General features: G+C 45.3%; 1 protein-coding gene across 10 annotated transcripts in view; it reads left to right on the plus strand.

Annotated features, from left to right (window-relative positions):
- Positions 1–2895: 2895 nt before the first annotated feature.
- ppp1r12a (protein phosphatase 1, regulatory subunit 12A) overlaps positions 2896–18620 on the plus strand; it is a 42551-nt gene continuing 26826 nt past the window's right edge. For 4 of the 10 annotated variants that reach the window (XM_062482914.1, XM_062482909.1, XM_062482916.1 and 1 more), the window contains exon 1: positions 2897–3223. In XM_062482914.1, coding sequence (XP_062338898.1) covers positions 2987–3223 — 237 coding nt within the window. In that variant the 5' untranslated portion in view covers positions 2897–2986. Of the gene's footprint in view, positions 3224–18620 lie in introns of all 10 variants that reach the window. The other 6 variants (XM_062482911.1, XM_062482912.1, XM_062482913.1 and 3 more) reach the window with 3 other exon arrangements.

Raw genomic sequence — 18620 nt, forward strand, 5'->3', positions numbered from 1 at the left:
GAAAACTCCCCTGTACTATAATATCAAACTGTGTCTCTTAGAAGAACGCGGGTGCAGATGGCTTGGCCTTGAGCACCTTCTGATGAACAGTGGTCTTATGAGTCGTCCAATCAGATGATCAGGGTGCATTGACTTGGCTGTAGATGGGACTGAGATTGGCAGAGCCTTCCAGTCACAGATGGTTTCTTGATGCTCTCCACCTGCCCCAAGCAGAATGGTAATGCCCCGCCATGTTTAGGTCTCCCTCTATTTAGTTTTGTTTTATCCTCTCTCCCCACTACTTCTGCTGGCTACAGTAAGTACTCTGTTTGAAGGACCATCGCTTCCAGATAACTGTGATGAATGTCTTGTTTCTTTTGCGTAATCTGTCAGTGGATAGCCTGTTCTGACTCCAATGGTACTGAATATTCTGATCTGATAAGTTTCTTGGTTAGTTGACAATACTGCTTTGACAGTGTACATTTCTACACCCCTGTCATAACAGTACAATCATTGCCAAACAGCAGAATAGCAGCTCTGTACAAGTGCTCTTGGCAGCACTGCTGTATGGCATTATAATGTGTTAGAAGTACGCTAATAGTACAGTATGTGTCCGCTATTAGTTTATGTACAAAATGTAACACTTTTATAAAGGTTAGAAGTTTGCAGATACTCTCAGACAGGTCGTCAACGCTAAACAGACACTTGGCAGGGTCTGAATCTTGCACTTCCACACACACACAAACACTGGATGTTACACATGTGGCCTCTCACACACTGTCCAATACTGGAAGGTAGGCTTGGTTCCCTTCCTACCAGCAGCTTAAAGGGCACCTTCCCTACAACTACAAGTCCTGATATCAGCAAAACAAACTCTTCCAGCCACTGACACACCCTGGACATTCTGTTCTCCACAACCCCTGTCTCTCAACAGACCTCCCTCCCTGAGGTATCCCATGATGCTCCTCTAGTATGGTGAACCATCCAGGGGTGCCGGTAAATTAGGATAAACTATAGTCTGATCCTCCTCTGTGTATCTTGGCCCCTTCAGACCCTTCTGTCCTGGCCCAGAAACATCCATGCCTCAGCCGGGTGTCTCTGACAGGAGGCTGATTTATCTGTTGCATCTGCAGAAATCAGCTTTCATAAGTCTGTCTTTACTGAATGTCCACGAGGGCTTGATAGATGGGGCCAGGGGTTGGGAAAATAATGTTGGGGTGGTCAAGGAACCCCCACAGTTATCCTTATAGAGATTAGCCTAGAAGTTGTTATTCATGTGTAAATTATTTGGATTGTTTCCTGAGTGGATCTTTTTACTGACCAAATTTCAGTTGGGTCATCTAATTTCTTGCAGACATGAATAGGATTAATCAGTAAGCACTGAACCACACACACCCTACAAACTACTTTAAAATTAACATTTCAAAAGTGTTCTTTATATTATATACCTAAACTACTTTAAGGTCCTGAAACCATTCCTGCCACCCCCGCGTCTTCCATGGACTGCTCAGGAAACTGGACGGTGGCAGTCCACAACCTGCCGCGTACACATTGCCCTCTGCCAACAATAACGTATGGTGGTGCCAAAACAATAATCCCTTTTTGCTCGGCCACCTTGCTTTGAGTGGGAGTTGAGATCCCACAGTCCACTTGACATTCCAAACACTTTAAGTTTTGATGTCAATTAAAACAGGTACTTGCTGTTTTATTTTATTGTGCACTGTCTGTTGTAAAAGAGAAACTCTTGTAATGGGACAGAAAAATCTCCATGCTATTTTGTATATAAAACTCTCAAACTTTTATCTCAATGACTAATGATCTCCATTAATTGCTCAGCTAATGTTTTACAGGCATTAGTCTCTCTCTCCATGTCTTTCTGTAATGGTTTCCTGTGGGAGTGGCACTTTAATGTGATCAAGAGGGTAAACACACTAGCCTGCAGCTGATTCTACAAAGGAACTACCACGTGTGGTGAACATTTTTATTCGTATAATTTGATGAATTTTTAAGTGTGTTGTACTTTGAATTGTTTTAAGCGTTTACACAATAATTTCACATTCATGTAAACAATGATTACTGTACATTCAATAAACTATTAAGCTACATTCAATGTTGAGAATAGAATAAAATGTATTTCTGTGTTACTGTTGAGACATTTAGCATGCAACATTAATCTCACTTGGCTTGTTGTTTCCTAAAGTTTGGCGTGCAACAACTGGCAACTAGTTTTGCCACCTTGTTCTGTTTTTATGCACAGTTAAGGGATGTAATTTGCACTTATTTATGGCACAGAGTATTTATTTAATCGATTCATGGCTGATACAGAAGAATAAACAGATGTTCTAATTACTTCATAGTTGACAGTGAACATAGTGAATATATTGCATTTTATCATGGCTATTTAAAAATAAAATAAGTTTCAAACAATATTAAAATATCTGGTATGGTCAAACAAATTCGTCATCATGCTAGAGTTCATGTTCTTTTTAATGGCCTATTATAACAAAATTACCGTCTCTGTTCACCTTTTCCCTTATCTGTGGATGATGACGTTATACTGCAGATCCTGAGGTGACGTTTCATTGTGTCTGCCCGATGTGTGTGCCAGTGTTCGCCAAAAATGTAGACGGCGAGTTAGGACTTAAAACAGTTCGAACGACAGCTGACCGGGAACGGGAAGGGCATGTCACATTTCCTGCTACCATCAATTATAATGAGAAAAATAATACAGAAATAAATATCCAAAATGTTTTAAAATGCTTTTGGAAAAGAATAGCAAGTTAGACCCCCAAGCGAACTTTCACGATTCCGCTCAGCAGGTCAAACACCGGCTGTCCTCGGAAATTAAAACGTACAACCCTTTGTCTCGCGACTCGCGAGTTTATGGAAAACAATCCAGACGCCCTCTTTCAGCCCCCCCTTCCCACGCCCCAGTGCGCTGTGGGATAGTGGCACTATAAAGTATATCCTCTCTCGAAGAAAGATAAGGAGCCCAAGACAGGAGGGGATGAAGATGGCGGACGCCAAGCAGAAGAGGAATGAACAGTTAAAACGGTGGTTAGGCTCGGAGACAGATATCGAGCCTCCTATTTTGAAAAAGAAGAAGACGAAGGTGAAGTTCGACGATGGCGCCGTGTTTTTGGCTGCCTGCTCGAGCGGCGATACCGAGGAGGTGCTCCGAATGCTTGACCGGGGTGCTGACATAAACTACGCCAATGTAGACGGTCTTACTGCCCTCCACCAGGTTTGTTTGCTAACATACAACAGTAACGATTCGATTATATCTGCTTATTTAAAACGAAAGACTTGTAGCAATGGAACCAAAGATGGAAGCAAGCTAGCTAGCTTGCTACCTGTCAAAGGAGAGCCATCTCATTCTGTTTACCTAGCACGCCCGTGCTCGTCGCTGAGAGAGGGCCACAATAATCGTCCTGGCTGGCTCGAATGGTTTGATGTGACTGTTAAATTGATTGAAATAGGAATTTGGCAGAGGAAACAACACCATCGGACATGATTGTGTGCAGAAAATGAATGAAGTCTATAGCTAAAGTAAGCTAAGCAAAATACCCAGCCTCTGCCCCTGCTGACACTAGCGCGAGCTAAGCAAAATGATTCATTCGGTCTTGCTAATTCTGTTACGTTAGCTTTAATAATCTTGGTTGTCCAGAATCGTTAGCTAGCTAGTCTAGTGGTGTCGCTAGCTAGTCGTCGTATATCCCCACCTGCAAGATTCAACCAGCTTGTTCTGTATTTATCGTCCACATTTATAGTAACTGTTAATATGACCAAATGGTAGCCTAGTTGTTTAGTTTATCTTGTAATAAAGAATATAGCTACGGGTTAATGATGTCCCCTTCCCTGACACTGATAATATATGGTCTAATAGCCTACTAACCCGTGAGTTAGCACTCGCTTAGCTGGGCTTTATACATGCATATGGGGCTTGAAAGTTTGCTGTGTGGACATAGAGCTGGCGTCCTTTTTCTTTTCTTTGACGCATTATTAAACCCTTCAAGGTGGTATATTAAGTCCATACAAATGGAAAGTTAATTCGTTTGAATGTAAACGTTGGTTAACATAAAACCTAAATATGAGTAAATATCTACGACTTTCTAATGACAATTGACGACAGCTTTTTTTACTCCCCAAGACTGTCAGATTGCTAGTTAGCAATCGTAGCTAGGCACAGTAACCAAAGCGCCTTAGTACAACATTACAGTTGAACGCTATTTACTGTGAACTGACTTATTCTAGTCAGTGTTGAGAAACTGATTTAAGTATTGAAATAATTGTGTACCGAGTAAGCTTGTACGATGAAGAGCTTCATGCATCAAAATATTGCCAACCAGAAGCGTGCTAACTAGGCTAGCTCTACCTCATCCCTAACTTGTAGGTACTGTCTATGAAAGTATGCAGCTAACGACGTGCCTATAAAGTGCGATTTTTTTTCAGGCTAGTGTCTTAAAAATGAATCGACATGATTTAACGAATAATCTTTCCTATTTTAGGCCATAACTATTCATTTTTCTTCGACGACGATATGACAGAGACTGGTAGACTATCCGTTTTGAGTACAGTTTGCGAATGACAGCGGGGCAAGCTACTGTAGGCTACGTTATCTAGTCAAGGTAGCCTAGCCTAGCTAGTACTGTAAGCTTAGCAATGACACACTGCAGACAGCCACGTCTTGACATTGACTAAAGATGTCTAACAATGGGTCATGTCATCGATGTCAACATAATTGTAATTTGAAATCTTCATCTTCCATCGGCATCGATTTTGTCGAGGTGGGACAACAGTTCGTTACTTTCCGGTATGATCTACAGGATGACCTAACGATGTAAAGTCGGCCTACTTTTTAGTCTCTGCCTATCTAGCATACAGTAATTGCGTACACTGGGATGAAGTTATGTGCAGAGGAATCTTGCTGGTGCCTAACTGACATCTGAGAGGGAATGCATTGTTTACATGTCAATGCCTGTCACAACGAGCTGTGTTAGGGAGAATATTATAGGTTACCTGTTGGCCTGACATTTCGGCAGCTGGAAAAAAAAACTGGTGACTTAAACAGAAACAAAGGCAAAAAACCCAGAGCTGTTTGTTGTTGGTGATGACATTTTATGCACTTGCGTGTAAAATGAGTAATGAGAGCTGTCTTTGAACAAGAGTTGCATTAGTGTATTTAACTAGGCCTAGATGGCTGGTGATCTCATACCTTTAGTCATTGCTCACAGATGTGCTGTTTACTCAGTAATGCATCACTGTCATAAAAAGCTGCTGCATGGAGACTGTGGACGTAACCTTCATGTTATACCTGTCTGTGGTTTTGCATTGCTGTATTTGTTTTGATATTTGAAAGATAACATAAAAAAGCATCACCTAAACTAGAATTAGAGTTTTTTTTGTTGGTGCAAATGGTAGCCTATTTATCTAAGATCAGCTTGGCCTAATAATATAGCAGAGACTGCAGCCAGTTTAATTTCTCCTGGAATTAGCCAGCCACCCGCGCACTCATGTGGCCCGAAAAAAAATTGGACCGTTGTACAGGGAGGAGCAGAGAGAGGAAAGAATTTGCTGTGCAGCTCTTCAGACCTAACCATGTCTGGAGAGCAGGCTGGAGCTGCTTTGTGTGTGTCTGTGTATGTACGTTCCAGCATGTGATCTGCAGCTCCGGGGTCTTAGAAAGGAGTGCAAGGCGATATAGGGATTTGCTTTTAACGTGCTAATCTCAGGATTGGAGTTGGGTCAACCTGATGTTGGTTTTCTCACCAAGTGGGGAATTTTAAAGCCAGACTTGTCTGACATTCAGCTCAATGACGCCTCTGCTAGTGTGCTACTTTTGTGTCTAACATTACGGTTATAATCCTAGTTGGACCAGATTGCATTGAAAAGCAGTTGCTTCATGCTTTTTTAAATGTTTTATAGGTAATCTTGCTCTCACGTAAATGTGTTATCAATCTCTCCAAGACCTGTAGTTTAGCCAACGTCTGGACCACATATGTTCACTCTTTAAAAGAAGATCCAGTCGTTTTACAGATACTCATCCCAGATGATGATGGTGATGATAGAACACCTAAAAGATAGATTTACTTCATGAATTGCAGAGTCAAAGTTTATCCACTGGTGAAAGACATGACCCACATTTTACAACCATAAGAAAGAAAACACCGCTTTTACAATGTCATGATTGATAGTGCTTCACTATGTAATCCTTATACACTAGTTTTCCACAGATAATGGTGATTTTTATAGTGCTGTTAAACTTAACCAGCCATGAGTTTGCCTGATAGTTATGCTGATGACATCATGCCACTGACAGTTTCCAGGTGCCCCAGTCCATGTCCTCTACCCCTCTTATTGTAATGAGACAGTGACCTCTGATTTTGGATTGAACTGCTCAGTGTTTTTACAGCAAGGGCTGACCACTCCTTCTTGGGTCCAGTGATTGTGCTGGCTGGGGTTATAAATAACACCAGCACAAGTTCCCCCGACTGGGCATCAGGAGACGATGGTACTAAGTTTGGGTATGAGTCACACCACACACAGGCGGTACAGCTCTGTGCGGCTAAGCTTTGTAGAGGAGGCTGGAGGCCTGGCACAGGTTTGCTTTTGGATTTCGCACTGTGGACGGCCTGTGTCTCACTTGGAACCGACTTTTGTGTTTCGTAACCTAGAAACTCTCAATAATGACCTTGTCTTGTGAATGGTCTGTGATGTCCTTCAGCTAGAGGACAGTCGAGTTAGAGATTTCTGAGAAGAATTTGGTTATAAAGAGAACAAACAATTGGTTAACACCCGATAAAGATTCTTGATTGGATTGTCACTTTTAAGAAATGGTTACCCCAATGACATCTCATGTCTGGTCTTGTGACGAGAGCTCACACCTTGGCCAGTTGCTCAAGAGAAGGTGGAGGTAGCGAGAAAGGGAAGGAGACTTGTGAATGAGGTGGGCTAAAGAGGTGTGTGTGTAGAAAGACAGATATGCCCTGGTCTGGGTGCGTAGCATTCCCGGGCCCCGTCGCCCTGGCCTGTGCATTCCTCACATGACAGTCGGTAGAAACCATGGTAAAGGGAGAGCAGAGCGGAGCAGGCATTCCTCAGCTGTCACCCCCCCCCCCCCCCCCAAAAAAAAATCTTCTCTAGTCATCCTCTGTCGTTCCGTCTGTCTCTCTGTCTCTGTCTTTCTTGCCTGATGCTGGGCCCAGAATGCTAGCCTGCTGTGCCCTCCTTCAAGCCTTTAGAGAAAGAGAGACAGGGAGCACCCAGAAAAGAAAATGCCTCTCCCTGGCCCACACCTGGCCCTTCACTTCACTCAGTCCTTGGCTCTCACACTGCCCAGCCCTGTACTGCACATTTATCTACTTTTACGTTACCCTTGGATGTGCAGCCTTCCATCATCTAATGTGCATGCCAAGATGTCAATATTGTTTTGGAACTGTAGAGGAAGACAATTCCACGTTCCTTTAGAATCAATTATATATGGGAAGTATGGCCATCTATGGCTAAATGAGGTCTTGGCATCATGCTATGGAATGCCAGACAGTTCATGTTGTTTCTCTACATTAGCATACACTACCTCCATTATGACCATTTTATCTCCAAATGCTATCTCGCTAAGTAGCCATGGCAACGGCTCATGCCCGGTTGCTAGAGGCTTGTCGGTTGATTTGCATACACCGGGAGTTGCATAACTCAGACTGAGCCTAGAGGAACGACAGCAGCAGCAGATCAGCAGCGAACACGTACTGTAGACTGCATGAATCTTGAAATGGAACAAACAGTGCTGGATGTCGAAGCAGCAACAGTTACATTAACAAATTACCCTCCGTGCTCCAGCCCCAATCCTGACCCTGAGATTCCCAGCTGTGCAAGAGAAGCTCCCGGTTGGCCAATGAGGGCTACAGAAAGGGATGCTGCTGACAGGCCCCCTGCCCCCCTGTTCAAAGCCTTATGCGTCCTGTTACACACTCTGCTGTGTGTGTGTGTGTGTGTGTGTGTGTGTGTTGTACCAGCTCGCTGGGTGGGACCCAGGGTTCAGACAGGCTAACATCACTATGTTTTATAACAGTTTCACCAAGCCTGACTCACGAGTTGTGATAAACCTAAGGGCGCAATGAACAGGTAGACCTTTTGAGGTGTCCAGAAGGTAGGCTCGGTCCTCTAGACATGACTGTTTTCAAAACTCCTATCCAGTTGTAAAACCTTTTCTTAGTCATGCGGCACATTGACATTTTTGACAGCATATTCACTGAGCTTACCTTCGGAAGCCGAGCTGGGAGCAGTTTGGGTTAACTCACCCCACCTGACGTGTGTGTTGTTGAGGAACAGAATGTGTTAGGTTAGGGTGTCTGATTTGGGATAAATTGAGTTGACTTGGGATATATTTAGTTTTTTGTTTGGGCTTTTTGCAGAGAAGCATGATGTTTAGCCCATTACAAAAGGGATTTACCGAGCTTCACCTTTTGATCATAGCCAGTAAATCCTTTGTGTTGTTTATCATCTGAGCTGGAGACCAAAATCTCCACCACCACCTCCAGAACCACTTCAGCCTCTCACTCTTTAGAAATCACAAACAGCAACAAGTGTTGCCATTGACAACCTCTGTGCCTTGTGTTTGACTGCAGAGAGTTTGGCACTGGCGTGCGCTGGTTGCTTAGACGGCATAGCACGCTTGCCTACTGCACATGGTACTATGTTTGGTTGGTGGAGGTGGGGGGCGGGGGGGGGGACTTCCAGTGGAATGCCCTGCATCCTTTGTTGAAATCACACAGAACCTCTCCAGGAGGCCTCGTCTCAGCCTCACAGACATCAGCACCGCAGAGAGAGTTACTGCCCTGAACAGAGAGGCCAGTCAGCCAGACAAAGGTCAACAGCATGAGATGGCTGCTTTTGAATCGGAGCAAAATTGTATTGTCTCATTGCATTCAAGGTTGAAGTGGAGGAACAAGATTAACTTGAGGTTGTTTCATGACACTAGAGACCATGCGTCATATTTAGTGTAGTGTGTTTCTGTTCCTGCTTCTCTCCTGCCATGCGAGCAGTTTCATTGACCTGAACACAGACAAGCACCTCATGCATTTGTAATTGCGAATATGACAGCAGCAGAATGAAAACACATTAAAATGTCACTTATTTATTTATTGTCTGCAATCAAGACAATCTGGATCTTATTGTTCTTTGCGTAGCCCATACATTTAGCTGCTGCCCTTTTACAAAGGTTAATGGCTAACAGATATTCTTGGTGTATGTAATGGCTATAGCTATACCAGATTGCGCATTCTTCTGTTTCTAATACAGAATGCCAATAAATTCAGGGTTAGCATCACCACCCAACTGCCAACCGCCAACCATTCATCAAGTGACTTGACAGCTCTCATAGCATCAGGTCCACCAAACCTGCACATCTGACCTGTTCTTATAATTGGCAGGTTGCGCCTTACCAGCATACCATGCTAGTGTTTTCATTCAAGTCTTTCCACCAGCCCTATAATCAAGCACGAGGAAGGAAGTGTTTGTGGCGTTGCGCCAAGGTGCTTTTCAACATGTTGGGTCATCTGTTGATTGACACAGATGCCTTACTTTTTTGTTCTGTTACATGTTAGAAGGCCTTTAACAAGGACTTTCTGAGACGGTTTAAATGTAAAATCTGATGGTGGATACATTTTGTAAAATGTTCTTTCTCTAGTTAAGGTCATTTCTAATTGTTTTGTGTTGTACCTCAGTTTGTAAAATGGACTCCTTGGGCTTGGTGCCTTAACGTCAGAAAGGCTGGACAGGGTGAAGTATTTCAGACAAGCGTCATTACAGGTTGAAACTGGTTCACCTGGGGTTGGAGGGAGAATTCCTCAGCTGAGTTCAACCTACCGTCATGCTAATGCCACGTATGTGTTCTGACTGACGCAACAGCTGAGGCTGCGGAGATCGACTCATCAAACAGAGCATCCATAGTTGCTCATCTTGTACGTGTAAGAGTCAATTAGCCGCGTCGCTCTTCTGTATCGCTGAGGGCTCTGCAAACCAATAAGAGAGTCTCTGGTGAATATTTACCAACTATCACTTTTTTTTGTGGGGTAGACGGGGTGACAAGCAACTTTAACAGAGATTTCCTGTTTCTCTTTTCTATGTAATACTTTACCCCCTCCCTTTTTTTTAAATAGTTTTTGCTTTTGCTATACCTTTCTCTACGTCTTCCATCAAGCGTTGCATATTATTGCTCTGCTGTGCGATGCCTGTGGAATGACTTCAGCCTGTCTGTTGTGTGGCACAGTCTCTCCCTGCGCTGTAGACTGGGCTCTGTCTCAGAAGCCTTCCCAACGTTGTTTAGTTCTCCAGCAATCACATGCCTCATGCTGGGTGGATGTATTTTTTATTAGATTGTGTGTGTGTCAACCGAAAACACCTGGACTCTGGAGACTCTTCATTGTCTTGTTGCGAAGAGGCCAATTAAAGCGGAGGGTTGTCTGTCTGTCGTCTATTGGAGGAGACGGGTTACATTCTTTCCCTTTTAAAAAAAAGAAAAAATAACAACTTGCAATGGCTGCGTCGCCAGCTGATGAAATGGGTCAGAGGTGAGATGAGGCCAGTTCTAAAGCACGAATGTGAAGGGAAGGACGAAGTGATGAGAAATGGCAGACTACATGCCTATACTCCCCTTACTCTGCATTCACATCCCAATTCACCTTATCGTGCAGCCCACTCGCACAATCATCCCCCCCCCCCCCCCCCCCCCGCCCCCTCAGTCCATTGATCTTGCTTGTGTATTTTTTTGCCATCAAGCAAATGTAGACCTGCAAAACTGCTGTGTGCTAGTTGTGCAACCCCAGCCTTTAGGGGGAAAAAAAAAGTGTTTGGGGAGTGTGTGTTTATCTGACTGCAGAGGCATCGCAGTGTCAGTGAAGGGGCCTGGATGGTCCAGGAGTCACACTGCTTGGCTAGGGAGTTTCAATGGCTGCAGGCGTTGGACGCCATTCAAACTGATCGGCTTATCTGTTTTAAAACCACCAGGTAGCCAGATTCAATGTTGCTGTATGAGCTGCATGTATGTTGTCGTCCTTTGTTGCACAGTTCTGCATTTATTGTAGTGTCATCAGCATTTGATATGCATATTTTATGGAGCATGAAATTTGTCAGGTCACTGAGTTCCAGATGTTAATAGATGCTTGCCAAATGAATTATTAAATCAACCACAAATGCCCCTTCTGCTGTTAGAATGAATAGAGGGGGCAAGCTAGGCCCTAAACCAACAGACAGCTTTGTAGTACAGTTGTAGACTATAGTCTGAGTTTAGTTAGTCACTCACTCGTGAGCCATTGTCGCACTAGAGATGCTTTAGAATGTGGTTAAAGGCCAAGCTGCCCATGGCCTTTGGTTCCCCTATCTTTAGACCCTGAATATTTATTTTTCCTGCATGATCAAGGGTGCTTGCCCCCTGTCATCCATTTCAAAGTTAGCTAAAGTTAGCTGGTTTTGAGTGCGCTGCCCTGCCCTGCTCTCCTTCCCTGCTGGGGCTAGCTGGAGGGATGAGGGTGTCGTGAGGTTCAGTCAAGACAGGAACAGGAAGTGTGTGTTTATTTTTCTCATTTCCTCACCCAGGCTCTGCAAGTGAGCTCTGCTTCATCTGCTGCTCCCTCTCCTCCTGCTTGTATCCCTGCACACAACCCTGCACACGCCCTCACAGTCAGCCTGTTGTATAGTTGTGTTCCAGGTAGGCCATGGCAACCACACGGTGCTTTCAGAGCTCCTGGAGTTCTTTCAGCTGGAGAGATGATGACGGCTCAACTTTGCCCCTACGCTCTTTAGTTCCTGATCCTTTGTGCGCCACTCAGTTCAGATGCCTGATTGTGTGGTGTGAACCGATGGTTGGAGCCATTACTCCACTAGTCGTAGAGGTGATCCATATTTGTAGTGGTAATGGCTATGGATCGGTGCTTTGCCTGGGGGCCGTACCCTGGCAACCACGCTGCCTGTTTACCTTCTGGTGTTGTTTTGGCTTTTGAGGCTCTGATCCCAGTACAGAGGGGACTGTACATTGAAGGCCATGTTGCACATTTACACTGTAGATCAAATCTTAGGAGATTTGGATGCTTGACTTGCCTCTAACCTAGAGCCGACCAGTACTGTTCTTTTGGGGCCAGTATCGATTTTAGGGAGTAATACATCTGATTACTATCGAAAATAAGTCGGAACAGTGCACTGAACAGTGAACTTCACTTATTATAATTAACGATTTAAAAAAGCACAAATAGGACAAAATAAATATAACTTGAAATGACTCAAAATGGTGCATATACACTGAGACCGATATTATGGGCCCATATCGGTTGGGTTCGTTCTACTCTAAATCAAACCACCTTACCCCTGTAGTGCTCCTTACTTTGCCCCCTACTCTTTTCCTCAAACCCCTGACGGTAAGATCTCATGGAAAAAAAAACGTGTCTTTGGAGTGTGGCTCTTGTTTTGACTGCTGAGCGTAAGCTGGAATGAAATGTACAGTTACGATCTCCCCTGCCTTCCCCCCCCCTCCGCCTCAATCCCGGCCTTCTTTTTCCATGGGAATCCCAATACCATATATGGTGGTCCTCTGCAAGAGCAGGAGGAGTGGAGACTAAGGCAGCGCTGAGTGTGTGTGTGTGTGTGTGTGTGTGTGTATGCAGGGCTTATCTTGTGGAAGGACCCAGCTGGCCGGCCTGCAGTGCTCTCTAGCCCTCCCGCAAGAGCATAGGAACCGTGTCCTATATCTTCCGAGGCTACAAACATACAAAACGTTATTTTCGATCCTGCACACCTACATTTGCGCTCACAGGCCCATTTCGTTTTCTCTCATTACCTTCCCCCCTCCACACACACGCACAAACTGGCGGTAAGGAGGAATTCCTTTTGTGGAAGTGGCCGCGAGCCTGTAAGCCTGTGACGTAGCGGTGTGGGCGGGCGCCAAGCACCGATTCTTGAAGTCCTGGAGCCCTGGAGTATTACTTATCTGGGAATTTCTCCACTGGTATGCTAGACCAGGCCTTGGTTGCTGTCCGACTAGGTGACTGCAGGGCGAGGAGAGAGGGCGAGCTACAGTAGCGAGGGGGGAAGAGGTTGAGAGGTAGGCCAGCTTCCACCTCCAGGAGAAGCAGCTCAGACTAGTCCTTTTGCTTTATATGGGGGTAAGTTAGGCTTTCCCTGAAATAAAACAAGGGCCATGTTATTGAGCTCCACTGTGGATGCCCCTATCTACCGTTATTAAATTAGCTGCTGACTTTGAAAGCCAGCAGTCATATTTTAGTTGCACATGTGATATTTTAAAGCCCTGACCCTTCATAGATAATGTTTTGGTTTTCCTGACAGCCACTCAAACGTTGCAAACCCCTCCTTACCCTCTCTCTCGCCTCCTGAAATTAGATTACCAGTTTCATTTTCCAGTCAGTGAGGCTTATCTAAAACACATGAGCCGATGATGGCAGCGGCAAGGGCTCAAGAGAATGACAGAATAAGACGTGCCCAATGACTACAGAGTGAGAGTTCGAGAGGAGGGGAAAAGTCCCACATTTGAATGATTCAGTGTTGATATTGTGAACTCTATAATGCTATCTATCATTGGAGTTCCATAATGTCATGGTTTCAGAAGGCTCAAAGTGCTCTGTGGCTGCGCTGTGTGCTTTCATCCCCACCCAAACCCCTGATCCCAATCACTGTGGAGGTGACTCAGGGCTTGCTCTGTGGTTTTGGGTTTGAAACAGCTACTTAGTTACCAAGCCAGCCCCTGCTTATGACTCAGTTTTGTGGTTTGTTTTGGTAATAGTTAAGAAATCCATTCCAAACTTGGCAAAGATTCTATACATTTTGGTACTATAAAGTCCGTTCCCCCCCCCCCCCCTACAGTAATACCAAGATTGAAAGTTGTGTAACGTTCAACAACTTTCTGTGGTTTAAGGTGTGCGGGCATTATGCTTGCCAGTGCTTTTGCTACTTTTGTGGGAAATGTTTCCTTAGATGTCATCAGGTTTTCATTTTCAGCCTGGACATCAGGCTACCTGTCCACTGTACCGTTTCACTTCCTTGTCTTTGCTAAACGCTAGCGATTATCTAGGTCGACCATGCAAATGTTTATGACCACTGCTCCTGGGATTACCTGCAGGACTTTATCCAAAGGAGCATGTGCTACTGACTTGTTCAGTGGCCCAGCCGTCAGAAGTCCGACCTCCCTAGTCTCTCCGGAGCACAGAGATGGTGTGTTTTAGTTGGCCGTTTGAGAGCCCTGCCAAAGGAAGTGAGGGAGGGGTGGAGTCCTCAAGTGTCCCCTACTTGATGTGGAGTGCTGCTATAGTTAGCCTGAAGCGCTCCGCTCGATGCCCTGAGAGATTAGAAAACCTCATCAGACACAGGTGTGCCGTGCGCTACTTCATTACAGCCGGAGGAAAGGGCCCTTTCAAAGGGTGGAAAAACCACGCTGCCGCCTTTCGGAACCTTTACAATGCAATTGTTTTTAGATGAAATTGCAGTTAGGCTGTGTTCATTTTCTTGTTTTTAAAGTGTGTAGACTACATCATAGTAGGACAGTCTAGGCTAGATTATGTGCACTAAATCTTTCTGAAGTAAGCATTTAGAGTATTAATCGTCGGTGTTTTGACATATGTAAAAGCTTATTGGAAGATTTTGACCATTCATAGAACTTTGTTAACAGTACGACTGCACGGTCTGCTTTGATTTAGCAATAAATAGTGAAAAGGAGTAGCAGTAAATAGCAGTAAATGTGAAAAGGATTGGCTGTGCATGAAGGGTAATGGTAACATTATTTATAGGAATTGATTTTCGAAGTACTTTGTTTCATGGAAGGCTTCAACAATTACTCCTCTTTCCCCTTTTTGTGATTCTTTATGTAAATGTTAGGCTACTGTTGCCATCCCTTGGGTCTGGTCAGGTTACCTGTTGTGGGTAGTGTAACCTGTCCTGGGAGAGCACTGGCAGCTTAATGACTAAAATGTGAAGCACTGCATAGACAAACTGCATCACTATCCTTTGACCATAATGGGTCATGAGAACCTCACCGGTGTGACCTGAAACTCTGCTAAAAAGGGAAAAAAACAAACATATAAAAATAAATAAATAGAAGAAGCACCCCCTCCTCCCCTTTCAAGATTAGCTTTTGATCTTGTCTGGCGAAAGGGTCTGCTGTGTATGCCTGCCTTCGGGGGCTATGTGGAGCAACCCCAGTGTGCTTTAAATGAAGTCTTTTTCTCTCCTTTTATTTATGTTTCGTTCAGAAAGGGCCTCGACGGGTCTGAACTCTTGTCCTCTTGTTTCGGTCTCCTCTCCAGGGGCGCACACGTCACTGGCTGCATTTTTCGGCCCCTTCTAAGGACGAGGGCTTTGCCCATCTCCTCCGATCCCCTGCTAGCGGCTAGGGACTCTGTGCCCGAAAATTCCTTGGGTGTTATTTTAGGATTAGGCCGTCGCATACGATGGTCACTGTATTGTTTTCCAGCCTGATCTTGTCCATATTTATCCTCGCTGGGCGGGTGGAGTTTATTAAGTTAATCCACATATAGCGTCCTGTAATCAGCCCCATGTGGGCGCGCTGAAGGGGAGAGGACGTGTGAAGTGGGAGATGCTCAGTCTGTCTCTTTTTGAGGAAGTCACTGCAAGTATGTTCTGTTACTGTTCGGTCTCATATCAGGCGAATCCAAATGTATTCTCTTTTGACGGTTGGTTGTAGCATGTAAGCCTTATCAAGAGGAAGTGGTCTGGCTTTCCTCTCGTTCAGTCGAGGAAAGAACTAGATCTTCTTCAGTCATCCTAAGTAGGTGACAGGGTTCGTACTCGACCCATAATGCACGACTCACATATATGGCACCTTGTAGTCAGAAATGGCAGCTAGCAGTGCTAGGCTACATGTGAGATTGGCATTAGCCTGTGCTAACTGTGTGGTTTCCTGTGATGTGGCCTGTGAGTGTTTGCTTGCAGGTTAGGTTTCATTGGGCTGCTTTGCTTTAGCCATGTTTGTCTACAAACACACTGTACAGTTCTATTCACATAATCTGTGTGTACACAGGCCTACAAAATGAGTGAAATTGAGGCAACTCAATTAGAACAGGGGTCTCTAAGCAACACTTCCTGTGGAGCTCCCTGCAGATTTTTGCTCCAACCCCAGTTGTAAAAAAACTCAATCAACTCATCAACCATCTAATTATTTGAATTGGGTGTGCTAGATTATGGTTGTGGCCAAAACCCTACAGGAAGGTAGCGTACCAGGAACAGGGTTTGAGAGCCTTGTGTTAAAATAGACTCCCAAAAAGCAGCAAGCACAGGGAGCTAGAAGGAGCTGCTGCTCTGGTGGTCTTCACACACATTAGGCTCCACCAGTTCCCACTCTCCCCGCTCTGGCGCTAAGTGGCACTTGAGGCCGAGTCACTTCCTGGCTCACACCAGCTGACGTCCCTGTGACGGCCTTCAAGCAGGGATGGGAATCTGGAGCACGTGGGCTGAATAAACACACACACAAGGTTGGATTTAGAAGGAACCTTTTGTTTAGATGGCTCTGTAGAAGAGGCGTAAATTGTTGTAAATGTTTCACCTGAAATCTAATGGTACGTTCTTGGTCACCCAGCTCCCAGTTGTAATGATTGAGTGGGCTACTGCAGAATAATCTCTCTGACCAATTTGTTAATGACATCCTTTTGCCCTGGCCATTCCAAAGCCTAATGGATACAAAGATACTCTTTCGGAGGGGGTAGATATAGACAGCGCGCAATTGACATTTAATTCGGTTTGAGTGATGAATTGAATCCTGTACGTCAATTTTATTAAGTTTAGTAAAGCATCGGACGTCCACTTCCCAGAAATGTCCCACCCCTCTTGAGATTTCTTTCCAGAAGGGGCACCTAGCTCTCTGTGTCATACCTCTTACTGGCAAGCTTATGAAGAGCCTGCCAGGCAGTACAGGCAGTAAGTCTGAAGCACCTGCTCCTGTGTGGTGACATGATATCCAGCGGACCAGTCAGCCTCCCCCTTTTCTCTTTCACTCCCCCCTCTTTCCCTGTGTGGCCACCAGCCAGTTCTGCTGTCTCACCACTGCGCTAAGCGCTAATGAAAGTCACACTCAGCTGTATAGAAATCCTGTCCAGGCTGCAGGGGGGAGGGGGAGGGGGAGGGGGAGGGGGAGGGGGAGGGGAGGGGGGGGGGTGCTGTAGTTCGCTCGGAGGAGAAGGGTGGAATTCTTCCCTACATTATATAACGTACCTGGCCCCAGCTTAGGAGCTCTCCAATGCCGGGAATTCAGAGGAAGGCTTGCGCTGGCCAGTGGAAGACTAACCTAGTCGTAGTCGGTTTTATATCACCAGGAACATGATACATAATGGACGAGTTGGATACTGTTGCAAAGTGTAGGCCTATGGTTTGAATTCCAGTGAAACATTTGACAACAAAAGACAAAAAATATAAACAGACATCATCTAGGGGTTATTATTCTTGTCTTTTGTCAAATGTTTCAATGGAATTTAAACCATTACGCCTACGTCAAGATCATGCGGTTGAATCATTTGGATAAGGTCTATTTTTGTGACTGATTCTCTTCTATTTATAGTGAGTGTTGCTTCACGTGCAGGGCTACCTCTACCCTGTGACTGACTAGGCCTGCTTTCCTTCCGCCTTGCACTGTGACCAAACTGGTTTTGAGTGTGTGCGTTTCAGCTGGGGAGGGAAGTCGGTACATGTCTGTGGTTCTTTGTCTCTGCCTGGTCTGACCTAGCTCTCTCTCTATGGTGTCTCCCTATCAAATAAATGTATAGCCACTGGCTGTTACATTTCAGTTCTGTTAACAAAATTTGCCTTTATGCCACACCGCAATATGTTTCTGTAAATTGAGTCTGAGGCCAAAAGTGGAAGTCTCCAAGACGGTTTATTTTCTTGCTGACTATGGCTTCGATGCCCTCATGCGCATGCAGAGCATTCTGTTGGCAAAAGACGGGACCCGCTCTCCACAATGCTACCATCACATTCCACAGCAGCTCCTATATTGGTCAAAGAATGTGCAGCAACACCCACCACCCCTCTTCCCCCTCCAGCAGTGGTAGTGTCACTCCTGCGTCAGTGGTTCACAGGCCTCTGGGAGATTCCAAAGATAGAAGAATGGGGGAGTTTCACAGTCGAGTATGCCGAGGCCCCATCTGCCTCCTCTCCCAGCCAAATGCTCTTTCCAAGAACCCCTAAGGGAGGATGACCGCAGTCCCCTGACTGTTGTGTCACGCTAGGATGTTCCTCCTGATGTGGTCAGTGACTCTGGCACCTGTCAGACACACAGTTCCTCCATGCAGGGGATTAGCTCTAATAGACTCCTGGAGCAGCTGGGCGGGCCCTGGGGAGGATGCTGAGCAGGACAGGGAGGATGGAGATGAGGCTGAGGGAGAGGTCAAGCAGAGGGGAAGATGGGGGGTGGTTCTCATGTGTTTGTGACATCACGAAGGTCATTGATTGAGTCATGGTTGGGTCTGATGGTGACATGGGTGTAGCGGAGTGTCGGAACTCTTGATCTTGACAGCCACTGGTCAGGTTCATCTGGGAGCAGGGGAGAACAGCCTGCCTCGCTGCAAGTTAAGATGAGCCCCCTCAGTTAAACTGCACCTGTAGTACTAGCTGGTGGAGGAACCGACACACACACA

This window comes from Osmerus eperlanus, chromosome 17, assembly GCF_963692335.1.
Source record: "Osmerus eperlanus chromosome 17, fOsmEpe2.1, whole genome shotgun sequence".
Taxonomy (NCBI): domain Eukaryota; kingdom Metazoa; phylum Chordata; class Actinopteri; order Osmeriformes; family Osmeridae; genus Osmerus; species Osmerus eperlanus.